Here is a 13,730-nt window from a genome sequence, read left to right on the forward strand (position 1 = left end):
AACAATCCCGGAAATTTAAGGCTGACTATATAGAGTAGACTAATCACCATATAACATCCCTAGTTGATTACTTACATTAAGACAATTTTTACTGAAACTGTACGTTTAAAATATGCAGTTATTTGCATACATTTCCAAAACAGGAATCTGAACATTGGATAAAGCCATGCAGGTTCAGAATTCTTGTTTCTTTTTGGTGACATTTAGATTAGAGGTTTTGATAGAGGGAATTATGGATATCCCTAACATTTTTCAGGTATAAAATGTTCAGGCTATAAATGATTTAGGAACAAACCCCTCTATAAAAACCTTCAGAATATAGATAGCAATCAAAGTGGAAAGTTTGGTTTATGTGCGTGCTACTGAAGTGGAGATTTCTGGCTCAGAGTCTGATAAAAAAACATATCTTGAGATAAAGGCCTTTACATTTTTGTGATAAATTTCCCCATTAACAGAATTAAAAGGTATGACTATGAATGTTAACAGTGTCGGAGAAAATAAGATCTAAAACATATTTTCTATCTTTCCACGTGGAAGAAAATGTTGTAACGTCACTTTGAGGAGACAAAAACATGATGTAGCTGCATTACCAAGGAGACAACATATCATTTCTGGAAATTTTCCCCTGGGATCAAAATAAAAACATGGGATCAGTGTTGTTCACACAAAAAAGAAATCCGAGCCACTTAAGTTCCCCGTGGCGGAGGTGAAACGTTGCTGACGCTTCAAATCTGCAGCGAGAGTAAAATGATGCGGCAATTATCTGATCCAGTTTGTTTATGCCTAAAACCCCGGGAGACAGAAATAAGCTCCGAAATAAAACCCACACTGAGCCGGCTGCTACTCAACGTCTAAATCCAAACTCCATTTTTATTACACTCTGTCCAAACTGCTGCGGCCCCGGTAACACTTTGATTGTTTAAGTATTGTTGTTTGATGTTTTTACCAGTTGGGTGTGTGCAGTCATGTTTAGCGGTTCCTCACTTCAGAGCTGGTTTACTGGGCTGAGGCGAGAATGAGGGAAGAAGTTACTGAATAGGGAAAATCTGTGTTTGAAGTCACAAATACAAAATGCAAACCAAAGGGGCAAAGGAGGAAGACGGTGAAGCTCTGGAAGAAAGACTGAGACTGAGAAGGGACAAAAGTAAGAGAGGAAAGAGAAGAGAAAAAGGGTGCTGAAGAACTAGTTTTGTGAGGATCAAAAAATGACCCCAGCTCTGTGTCACTTCCCTGTTGCCGTTCAAATGCCCAGACAGACTTTAACCCTCTGAGGACGAAAGACGCACCCATCCAAAGATGTTTGACAACAATCCTACTCAAAAAGCAATATTACACAATTTTATTTCAAACATTTATTTACTATTTTAATCATATATAACCTAAGACTTTGGTGAACTTATTTCAAGCACCAAAACAATTCTTACAACACGATGTTCTGCGGATGTTTTGCGGATGTTCCATGGCGGCAGCCATCTTTGTTATGTACAAAATCTGCTTCAACGTCGCTGCGCTATCGTCATTGTGTAAAGCCCGCCTCAACGGTTGTGATTGGTGCCTCGATTTGGAAAAATTGGAAATGGGCTTGAATGGGCTCTTGGCCAGACGGACTTGCAGAGCAAATCTCAAATTTGCCGGAAGTTCGTCAGGGTTTTCCCAGGCTAAGACATCTCTACAACAAGTCCACAATTAAAAGTTTAAATTCAGCCAAAGGGATGAGACACATAGGTTTGTTCGTTGTCCCACAAGCTGTGCACGCTTATTCTCCTTATCCTCACTTTTCACTCCCACTTCTGTGTGCTGGACAATCGTTTGGATCTGGATCTTCAGCCTCTCCTCGTCTCTGCTCCCTTCTGAATGAATGGTGTGTTTGAGTGTTTCCTCCTGTATGTTTGTGTAGCCTGTCCTCTTTCATGGAGGCCAAACGGCGTTGATAAACACGCTAGAAAGCGATTACGCGTCTTGATAACACGCCAAAATGGCATATGAATTGGCGTGTCATACATACGCCACTTATTGAGATCAGTCTGTGATTTTCATGACATTTGGTGGGAAGGGTGTAGCACGGGCCAAGGAAGAACCCATTCAATTTTGAAGTAGATACAGAAATTATTTTTCACTTTCAACAACATTGCGCTGCATTCACGTGGTTTTGGAATAATCTAAAAAATTAGGTCCCGACTGAGAAGATTTACACAAACACCCCCTCAAGTCAGATTGTTAACATTGCGAGATAGGGCATGCCTTGGCAGGGGGTCTACGCTCTCTGATTGCCCTTCTATTTTATGTCATAATTTAATATGTAACAGATATAACTACTACTTGTTTTATTTACAGTATAAAGCATGTCGTCCTATCTTTATCTCTTAGCTGTGTGACTTGAACACTGTGTTTTAGCAAAGGGAAAAACACAGCGTCCAAAAACGGAGGTTGTGTAACACAAAGTTTGTGTTTGACCAATCAGAGATGTCTATTATTCTAACATTTTCAAAACAAAATTTCAACTTGTTTGTGGTGCTTGAAAGTAGAGGCTTTTTACGCAATTTGAAAAATATTGCCAAAGAAATTAAAGTTGGAGTCAAGTAGTTTCTCTGGTGGACAAACATGGGGTAAAGTTCTTGAAAAAAGTCCCACAGTTCCAGGAAAGAAAAGTCCCTGTGGGTGGGGAAGGGTGGAGTATTAAAATATGAAAGAAAACAACAAAGAGAGGCTGATAATTTAGTGAGCGTTGATAGATGGAAGGATGGAGAGATCGGAAGAGAGAGATTGCGAAAGAGTTATTGGAATAGGAATGAGGGAAAAGAGGTTTGAAGCGAATTAGGAGAGTTAAATAAAGACGAGAGAAAGAAAATGGAGTGAGTGATGGAGACAAGATTTCCATAAGAGTACGAAGAGAAGGAAGTGACCAAAAAAGATGGAGAGAAAAGGTGTGTTGACAGAAGGATGGTTGACAAGATATATAGAATGTAGTGTAGGGAATGATAAAAAAGACGAGATAAATAGACATGAAGTATGATGGCGAGGGGGATAAAAACAGAAATGAGCTAAGAGAGTGAAATGAAAATATTTGAGTGATGGAAAAAGAGAAAGAGAAATTGAGAGAGAAGAGTGTTTTTGCAGGTTGTTGTAACTTTATCTGCAGCGCTCCTACATGTACACACTGTGAGAGCTGCTGCCAGATTAAACAGCAGAAGCTCTGCTTTAGCACCGTTACCCAATCTGCCGCTGACCTCGCCTCCATACCCCCGAAAAGAAAACCCCCCGAAAACAATCACTTCAAAAGCCGTCAGACCGAGTCCTGTTCATCAACTTGACAAGTGTTTGGTTCCTTTCCACACTTTGTCCGCAACTCTCTGCGGTGAAATTTAAGAATTGTGCTGTGTTTGAGAGACCATGGAAAGTCGGAAAATTCTGAAATATGCCATTCCAAGGTTTTTGTGCGATGTCAAGCCAACATGATGACTTAATACACATTGTGTGATGCACTTTAAAACACTCCTGTCCATTGTTTTTTTATGCAAGCCAGTATACCGGTGACTGTTTGGTACGCGCCTGATTGTCTAGATACGCCACTGCCTTATTTTACGTCATCAACTCTGCAGAAAAGTAGGAAAGTACCAGTTTTACCCATTTTACACACCAAATCAGCACATATCGTTATTTGTAACTTGACTACCACTTCAATCTGTATGTGTTGGCCTTTGGGCTGTAAACATCAAACTGCATTACATCCAGTATTCTTGTAATTCATTACACTGTATCAGCCTGGTGTAAGATAGTATGACCGTTCATAACTCTAATGCTGTAGTTAAGCACTGGCTGGCTAAGCATTCATTCACAAACACTGCGTCGGTTGTCACTCGTCAGGCAGTCTGGTAAAAACGCAGGTCTTTCCGTTTGTTTTGCAAAAAGTCGAGACCGATTTTAAGTTTTGGAGAAAAGCAATCCGACGTCACTCCGCGGTGGACAATCATGTAACTGGAGATCAGACTCATCTGTACGTATCGCGGCGTGCGAGTCCCGTTAACGTTACTGTAAACAGGAAACATCACTGGCTATCGCTGCCACAAAAATGATCCAATTATATGTAATTCTCTAAACTTAGGCTAAAAGTGTTTATAACCAACACATTATCACTCCTAACTCATCAAATACTGATGCTTGGTCAGGACCCTTTGGCATCACTTTTTAACTCTCTGGGTAATCCGTTGGCAGTGTTTTTCAACGCGTTTGGTCAGGTCTTATAATACATCCATAGTCAGGACCCCTAGGCGCCAGTTTTTGACGCTCTGGGGCGGCCCCTTGGCATCACTTTACGTCATGTCCCGTGTCACTTCTCATGTGTTTTTGTGATAAAACGTAGTTTAAAGACCAGACATACTAATATTGGAGATCTTTCCTGGGGAAAGATCTTCTAGTAGTCTCGCATTGCCAGACCTTCCTCCACAGCGCTGCGGAGGAGGGTCTGGCAAGTCTCCACAGCATTCCGGGATGGGACAAAAACGTGCTCTGGTTTATTGGCATTTCTTTAAATCAATCACAGTCGTCTTTGGCGACGCTAAGCGCCGTACGGAGCAATGGCACCTCTGCAAAATAGCCTGGAACGTTTACCTTTAAAAGTTGTTTTAGTCGTGCAACAGAAAACTCAGATTGGACAGATAGTCTAGCTAGCTGTCTGGATTTACCCTGCAGAGATCTGAGGAGCAGTTAACCATAGTCCTCAGAAATCCACCGGAGTTTAAAATGTCAACACAAAGAAAGCCCTAGGTAACGGACATCCGGCTGAAAAGAGTGAAATCTGGCGCAATTTCTGTCAGCAACGGAGCAATCCCGTAAATGAAACGTCGTGGATATAGACTAATCTTGTAGCGACTGTCGCTGGACAGTCACATTATTGTGTGAAAAGAACGACTTTAAGACCGCTGATTACAAGACAGCAACTTGTGTAGTAGGAACTTAGTTTACACTCATAGTTTCCTATGTTCTATGTTAGCTAGCTAACACTGTGAAACTAACTTAATATTTAAATTTTACCCAAAGAGCTTCCAGCGATAAAGAGAACTTGCTGTCTGGGTGAGATTTGCATTACCATGCAACATGAACAATGTGGAATCAATGGTAAGATATCACTTTACAGGTTCAGAATATACCAGCACAGCAGAAACTTTGTGACAACTATGATCTACTTACAGCTTCAGTACAGGTGCAGAGGAAAGACGACCCAGCGCAAAACTCTGAGGGAGAAATGACTGTTAAGAATTCATTTACATCAAGTAAACTTCTAATTGGAAGGAGCTTTCAACTGGCAAATGACGACTTCTGGAAAAAATCTGCAGGTTATTTATCCTGTGGCTGTTTGAATGATATATTAATAACAATCAAACCAGAGAATAATTCAGGAGAAAATTGCATCACTCAACCAGATCATTCACATCCACACATGTAGAAAAAAGACAGACGTACAATCAAATTATCCAAAATGACAATAAAGAACTAATTGAAGGCTTTGCTTACTTACAGTAGATTCATTTTATTACTAAATATTTCATAAATAAGGTTGATTTCATTCTCAGACTCCTTGGTTGTGGATCTTCTTCAGGCTGCATGTTAACATTAAAGGAACACGCCGACTTATTGGGACTTTAGCTTATTCACGTATCCCCCAGAGTTAGATAAGTCCATACATACCCTTCTCATCTCCATGCGTGCTGTAACTCTGTCTGAGTGATTAACGCAACACTGAAAAGCACCGTTGTTTCTCTCTGGTCCTCACCACGGGGCTTCTCAGGTGCTGCGAGCAAATCACTCCGCCCAAGTAGCAGAAGTAGCAGTGCTTCGCCTTCTGAGAATATAGTTCCCAGTATGTATACGGTTAGAAGATGCCTGTGTCTCATGTGACCTTGTTATTTGTACACGCTGTGACTATACAAATCACAACATGTAAACAGGGACATGTTGGTGTTATTTTGTCACTTATTGGGAGTAGTAGGCTAGATGGAGCCAGTTACCTCCAGGATCTGTGCTAAGCTAGGCTAGCGGTGGGGGCGTCAGACAGAGTGACAACACGCACGGAGATGAGAAGGTTATGTATGGACTTATCTAACTCTGGGGGATACGGTGAATAAGTTAAAGTCCCAATAAGTCGGCGTGTTCCTTTAAGTGCAGAACATCTCCTTTTGGAATGATTTGTGGCTATAAAAGCAGACTCAGAACAGGAGCCTGGTACATCTGAACAGCTAATACAACAATGCAAAACCTACCACTGTATTATAAATATTCAATGTATTCTGAAACAGTAACATGCAGGACCTTGTGTCCAATGGGAACCTCTGTAACATCATAGACGTTTCTATCTAACCTCCTTGGCGAGGATGAGTTTATCTGCGTTTATCAGCTAAAAGTTCAAATATTTATAATAGAAACACAGAAAAAAAAAACATGAGCCATGACCAGTGCTTCAGTCAGCTGAATATTTGTTTCCCAGTGACAGAAGGCCTGAGGCTAAACACACAGACGTGGTGCAGACTTGTAGCTGCTGTCATTTGTTAAGCTGGCACCGCATCTATGGCTGAAGTCGATAAGCTTCAAGTCTGGCAGAAATACAGCTCAAAGCTCCTACGTTACGTGAGTGTATGTGTGTCCACTGCCTTACATTTCTGCAATGAAAAAAGAAAAACTTGTAGCTTGTAATTCAACAGGGTCGAGTCTGTAAAACCGAGGACGAACGCCAGACTTTGCCTTCATTTTGATCCAATTTTGATGGATCCAGACAGATTCACATCCCCATGTTTCATTTTAAAGCTCCCTATTCATTTTCAAGTTTACTAATCAAGTTTTTCTAACATCCTGCATTCAAACTATGCTGTTAATCTGATCAGACAAGATAGACAGTAATACACATTTTAAACTGCAAGATTTCTTTCTTCTTTCCTTCAACAAGTAAAAACCCTTTGAAAAGATACCCAATTAAACAATTATTTGTCTTGTTTTTTAATCAATATTCTTTATACCTTATCAATCAATATTCTTTATACCTATCTCTCTTCTCTCTAGTGATTTCGATTAGCACAGGTTTTAGAAGATGTGTCTCTTAGATTTCTGCATCCACCCCAATGGTACAACACAGTTACAGTTGAACTCAGTAGCAGCTTGTCTTTCCAAAAACTTAAATTGGATAATCCACCGAACAAAGTTTTAACTGGAACTGCGTTCTACAGTAAAAGATAGTTGGTGACACGTCTGTTTACAGGGTGGATGGAGGTTCTGGAAAGACATGATGCTGTTGCACTTTTTAAATTAAAAATGTTCAGTGTTGTCAACTCCACAAACCAAAGTTGATTCACCGGAGTTGTATTGGAGAGGATGCAGAAACCTCAGCGATGGATCTCTCAAAACAAAGCTGGGTCTTTTTTGTTGGACATTTTAGACAATACAATACTAATTTCAAAACTCATGAAAACAGGTTTGTTTTTTTCCCTAAACCCTTTTGAAGTCTTTCTTAACCCTTGTGTTGTCTTCCATTGGACCATGCTTGTCGTCCTCCCAGGTCAAAAAGACGTTTCCGTCCACACTTTTTGCGCTTTTTTTGACGACTAACGCTTCTTTTCACTGCAATGTATGAACACCAACTTATTACAAGTTTTACACTCATTTTTGCAATTCATGGTCAATAAACCTTATTTATAGGAAAATATACCTAATCCTTGAGATAAAAAAGCAAAACATTATGAATTATTCAGACTAATAATAAAGATAGGATTATCACAGAAGGGTGCATGTCAACGGTCAGTCAGGATACTGTTTCGAAACATTTCAATTTCTTTTTTCAAATGCTAAAAAATTGAATAAAACACCCAAAATTCACTGAAAGTAGAGATCCGATCTTTTGTCGTACTTGTGAAGCGTTGTATGGAATCATCCGTGTTATTTTTGGGTAATTACAATTAGGTAGTAACAAAGAAACCCATATTTCTGATATAGACATTTAGAACAGACAACACAAGGGTTAACTTCTTCTCAAATTTGAAATGTTGTCAAATTAGATCAGTAAATAACTGAGTAAAGAATAACTAGGACTAGTTGTCTGACCAGTCATTTGATGCCAACTTTATATATATAGAAAGATAGAAAGATAGTTTTCAATAATTGATACTTTACTCAGAACATGCACAAACCAAAACAACAAGTATCTGTCTGCATGGCTTGATACCACTAAAAATGAGAAAATATGTTGCTTTGTTTCAATTTGAGTGAACTGATATTTTAACTATTGTTTAAACTATAACTTTTACTTATTTGGTACCCTGTGGTACCAAATAAATACCCTGTGCACTCTGTTCACCTACAGTAAACCTATGTTTATTTGCTGCTGAAAAAGAAAAAAAAAAGAATTTGCTGTTATTCCTGGCACTAGTAATGGTCATCCTACGCTACCACATCCAACTGGATCGTAGGTCACTTGTTAAATAAGCTGCTGATGTTACAGACGACACAAGTGCCTTGGAGTGTATTTAATATCTAGCCTCCCCCCATGTTCTTGAAGATGAGCAGAAAAAGCCTTTGGTGTTAAGCTGGCCCTGCAGGCTCTTCTCTGCTTCTGATTGCCACACTGCTTTTTTTCCAGAAAACGCCCTGTTGGTTTCCACCGTACAAAAACAGTCTCAGGTTCGACCCCGCAGCACCGAGTATGCGTCCATCAGTAGCCGCGTGTCCTTGAGTGTCCCAGATTTAAAAAAAAACTAAACTGACTGGAAGAGGTCAGAGGGGGTGGTGGTGGTGGTGGTGGCGGCGGTGGTGGCGGCGGCTGTAGGATGTGGCCTTGATTTACCCGGAAGCAGCGGGGCTGCTGGACGAGCAGGCCATTTATTCTTAGCGGCGAGGCGGGGGAGGCTCTGGCGAGGCCTAGTGCCACCGGAGGGGGGCAAGAGGGCGGGTCTGACGTCACATCCAGAAGTCTGCGTGGGCTGAGAGGGATGGTTTGGGGTCTGAGTGGGATTAGGGAGGCGCAGGGCTGTGGGTTCAACTGCTGCTGAGGCTAGACGACGAAGGCGTGGAGGAGGATGGAGTAGGAAGGAGAGAGTCAGCAAAATGTCTGAGCAGAGGAGGAGGATTGTAGCCTTCATCCTCGCTCTCCTCAGGCTCAGACCACACCACAGTTGCCCAGCGCACACACACCACAACTAGTGGATGTGGTGTGGTTCAGCAGCAGCAGCCCAGACACACAGAAACTGTATGTGTGTGTGTGTGTGTGTGTGTGTGTGTGTCAGCTATTACTGGACGATGTAAATATGCATCTGAGAGGATTGCTTTGCTACTGCGACTGTATATGTAGCTTGACGGAGAATATTTACATGTATTAGGACTGCATATGTGAATGTGTGTGTGTGTGTGTGTGTGTGTGTGTGTGTGTGTGTGTGTGTCGAGTTCTGTGACCTTGTATATGTTTACACGTTCGCTGTATATCCATGTATGTATGTTTATATGTGTGAGCCCCTGGTGTGTGTATATGTGCCTGCTGTTTAGACATGTATCTTGTGTTTATGTATGTAAATATGTGTGTTGTGTGTGTGCATATCACGTGAGTTTATCGCACTGCTCTCGTCAGCCCTCTCCAGCCTCTGGCTCCTTCTTCTTCTCTTTCACTTTTACAGACGACTTCCTGGAGACTTTCTTGTCCCCTGACTCCTTCCCTTCCTTGTCTTTGTCCTTCTCCTTCTTCTCCTTTGACGACTCCTTCTTCTCCTTGGAGGAGGACGATTCCTTCTTGGACTCCTTCTTGGCCTCCTCCTTGGGCTCTTTGCTTGAATCCTTCTTCGACTCCTTCTTCTCCTTGGATGACTCCTTCTTCTCCTTCTTGGCCTCCTTGACGGGCTCCTCTGCACCTCCTGCTTCTTCTTTCACGCTGTCTTTATCTGAATGAGAAAAGAGAAGAAAAAAAAAAGAGATCATTAATACACACACCTCTACATACGTCAAAATATCTTCTTCCTACTATTTCAATGACAGAATTGTGCATTAAATCCATCGTATGCTGTGGAAATATATATCACAAAAGACAATTGTTTTATCAACCTATATTAATGTTGATTCTGTTTAACAACTGAACTGTAAAATTGTGATTGCATTAGCCTTAGAGCGCAGCATCCTGGGAATAACCAATAAACCAGTATTTAGTAAACCAGGATCCCATTTTACACTCGTTCGGTTGTCTGTCTGCCTTGGTGTGGATGAAGTCTCCCAAAGACAGACTGCACTGACAGGGGGCTGTGCTCAAAGTGTTAATGAGCCACATGTTGTTTTAACAAAGTACAACCTCAGATGGGTCGTCACACTGTAAGTCAGTTCATCCGGAGGGAGAATGAGGATTAACTGACGTTTGAACAGTCAGCTGTGTGTTTTTGTTCTTAGACACGCTGATGCAAACACACTGCAGCCCTCAGGAGTCTTTAGCATCAAGACAAATTGAGCGACAACAGCACCTGTTGCATGACAAAGGACCCCCACTTAACCAAAGTACCCCCCCACCCCCCCCCCCCCCCAACCATACCCTGTCGAACACACACACACACACACACACACACACACTCTGCAGCCCCGCCTCCTCCAGATTGGACTGGCTCTCTGATAAGATGATAACAGGACCGTTGTCTGCCAACAATGAGACACACTTCTTATCTCCATGAGAACGAAGAGGGTTTAGAGACAGGAGACTACAGACTGGTATCTCCCTCTGTGCTTGTGTGTGTGTGTGTGTGTGTATGTGTGTGTGGAGACTGTAGCTTAAGAACGGCCTATAATGTGTCTGTGTGTGGATGTATCTGTCTTTGCATGTACGTGGAGACTAGCGACTGCTCTGTAAAGCTGTGTGTGTGTGTGTGTGTGTGTGTGTCTCCAGAGAAGAGCTCTAATCAGACGGCTCATCGTCTAGGGCTTTAGAGAGAGAGAGAGAGAGAGAGAGAGAGAGAGAGAGAGAGAGAGAGAGAGAGAGAGAGACACTGGGGTTGAGTGTGTGTTATGTGTTGTGTGTGTGGAAGGCAAACGGTTGCCTTAAACTGTCCTAAAGTATGTAAGTCACTGAAAAGGGCTGGGGATTTTGTTTTCAAAAATAAGTTTTGACATGTTGTTCACCGCTGATCAAGAGACATTTAGAGTTTGTTTTGAAGGTTTGACTTGTCAAGGAACTAAACAAACTGACTAACTAAAAATCGTTATGGATTAATCTTAGATGCTTAATTAATAAGCATCTAAGATGAATCATTTTTAGAGAGGATTTTTACATGTGGCCTGGTCTAAAAAGAAATACATTTCAAAAGAAAACGGAGAAAGGGGTAAAAAAATCTCTGGTACTTCAGAGTAATTTCACGCCCTCTGTTTCTAATTATGATTGTACTCACACAGAAATGGAAAGTGAAAAAAACAAAACATGGAGGATGATTATACATCAACTGATATGTACAAGTTAAATTTGAGGTGGGCAGATATTAGCTGAATAGCTGCTAAATGAGTAGGCTCATTAAATATATTGTGTTTTCCCGCCTACAGGCACTTGTCTGCCCACCCGACCACAGGAAAATAACTCCAAATAATCACATACCTCAAAACTGTAACAGTAAACACAGGCAGCAGTTAATACAGCACACAAACTACTACTCTGTTTCCAGGACACACAAGAACACACATTTGCATGCTACAACACAACAAATCTGCTCAGACAGAACAAGTGAGAACAAACCCATTTGCAAACACAAACACACAAATAGGCGACCGCAAATTGTGTTAAAAGCTGTTATATAAAAAGTGAAAATGTACGCACTGACATGCAAACGCTCTCTCTTAGTGGCCTCAGAACTTTTACAGTCAGACATGAAAGAAACGCTGGCTGAGGGTGTGTCTGTATCTACGCAGTAAAAAACATGAGCCCAAAAAAGCCACAAAAGTGTGTGTCTGTGTATAAAAACTGATATGCACATGTGTCTGTGTCTTCATGTGAGCGAATCAGTGCTCTTATGTGTGTGTTAGTGACCATGTCATTGAGTGCGTGGGTTAATCCTGTAGCGACAGTCTGATCCAGATTGTCTGGCCAACACACACACACACACACACACACACACACACACACACCCAAACCCCTCTCTCCGCACATCACTCCTCAGCAGCTGAGCCAACAGATACCAGAAGACTCTGTGTGTGTGTGTGTGTGTGTGTGTGTGTGTGTGTGTGTGTGTGTGTATGCGTGCATATCTGTATATTTGTGTTGATAAAAATAAAAAAAACAACAACTGCAAAGCAGGAGTTACAATCACACAAGTTCACGCAATTCCTGTAAATATTCTTGTAGACTTAATTATGTGTTGTGGTGTCTAACTTGCTCCTGTTTTTCTTTTCTTTTTCATATATGTGAGAAATAATGTGACAGATTGTACACATGTGGCTGTCAATCATTGAGAGGCACTCTCACACCTGTGCACACAGAATGGGTGGAGCATTATCTATTTCAGATCAATGCTCTAAGAATTGTTTTAAATACTCTTGATGAAGGTCCAGAGGGGCCGAAACGTTAGTATGATCAATAAATTGTGATGCTGAGCAAAAGCAGTGTGCTGGATCTTCTTCCCCATACCCAAGTGATGTTTTCCAACACACCTGCATCTGAGATAGTTGGATGTGTGAATATCTCATTTAAGTTGCGTTCAGACGGGGAAACAGCGATCCAGCGATTTGCCGCAGGGTTGTGCGGTGGAGGGAGTGTCAATGAAACAGCCCATTTGTGTGTAGCACAAGTGTAGACTTTATATTTCACAACTTATGTTTTCTGTCAGATCGTTTATAGATCTTGATGTTTCCGACCGCACTTGAAGGCAGCTTCATTTCACGGAGAAAGAGAAAAAAAAAAAAGAGAGACGAGCGAGACAGATTGACTGTGCTTTGACTGTTTGGCAAACATTTAGCTGTTACGCAAACTCCTTGGCAGTTCACTGCTTGCGTTTCGTGTTTTTAAACTTTCTTGTGGCAGCGATAGAGGCAGTGATGTTTCCTGTTTACTGTACAGGACTCTCACACCGCCTCAAGACACACCGACAAGTCTGATCGGGGGTTACATGATTGGCCACCGCAGCGTGACGTGGGGTTGCGTTTCTCCAAAAGTTGAGTTGGTCTCAACTTTTCGCCACAGGCCCTCTGTGTTTTTTTCATGTGTCCCCCCCCCCCCCCGCCGCAGCCTAAACGCACTATCCCCATTCAAAATGAATGGAAAGACCTGAGTTTTTGCCGCACCGTCTGGTGGCCGATGCAAGCTGTGTGAATGCCCACTAAAAAAAGAAAATGCTGATTATAGACGGGCAGATTCTTCCTTTTTAGGGCTCTCTGTCACACCCTTTCGATCACTTTATTCTGGTTCTTTATTCTGTGTGGTGGTTGAATTGCTATCATTGTACGCATCTTTTTATTATGTGCTTCGTCAGTGCTTTTGTAGTCAGAGGTTGAGTTTAGTGTCACAGAGTTGTAGTTTTCATGCATAACGCTCCTATAAAAACATAATGACCAGATTTGTGAAAACGTTCCCTGCACTTGCATGTCAAGACCATATTCTAGCTCCCAAGGACGCTACCGTCCCCTCCTAGATTTTTTTCTTTTCTTTTTAAACTCTCTCAGCAGGAAATAAAAGAGTGTGTGAGTGGGTCCTCGGGGGAGCGGTAGCAACAGGTCGATAAACATTGACGTTGTAAGACAAGATG

General features: G+C 41.7%; 1 protein-coding gene across 2 annotated transcripts in view; it reads right to left on the reverse strand.

Moving 5' to 3' along the window:
• Positions 1–6,827: 6,827 nt before the first annotated feature.
• The window catches only part of bbs9 (Bardet-Biedl syndrome 9), a 201,953-nt gene continuing 195,050 nt past the window's right edge, over positions 6,828–13,730 (reverse strand). For both annotated transcript variants that reach the window (XM_031298508.2, XM_031298507.2), the window contains 2 exons: positions 8,008–9,908; positions 6,828–7,501 (listed from right to left, as the gene is read on the reverse strand). In XM_031298508.2, the coding sequence (XP_031154368.1) occupies positions 9,598–9,908 (311 nt within the window). In that variant the 3' untranslated portion in view covers positions 6,828–7,501; positions 8,008–9,597. The remainder of the gene's footprint in view (positions 7,502–8,007; positions 9,909–13,730) is intronic.

The sequence above is a fragment of the Sander lucioperca genome, chromosome 10, assembly GCF_008315115.2.
Source record: "Sander lucioperca isolate FBNREF2018 chromosome 10, SLUC_FBN_1.2, whole genome shotgun sequence".
Taxonomy (NCBI): domain Eukaryota; kingdom Metazoa; phylum Chordata; class Actinopteri; order Perciformes; family Percidae; genus Sander; species Sander lucioperca.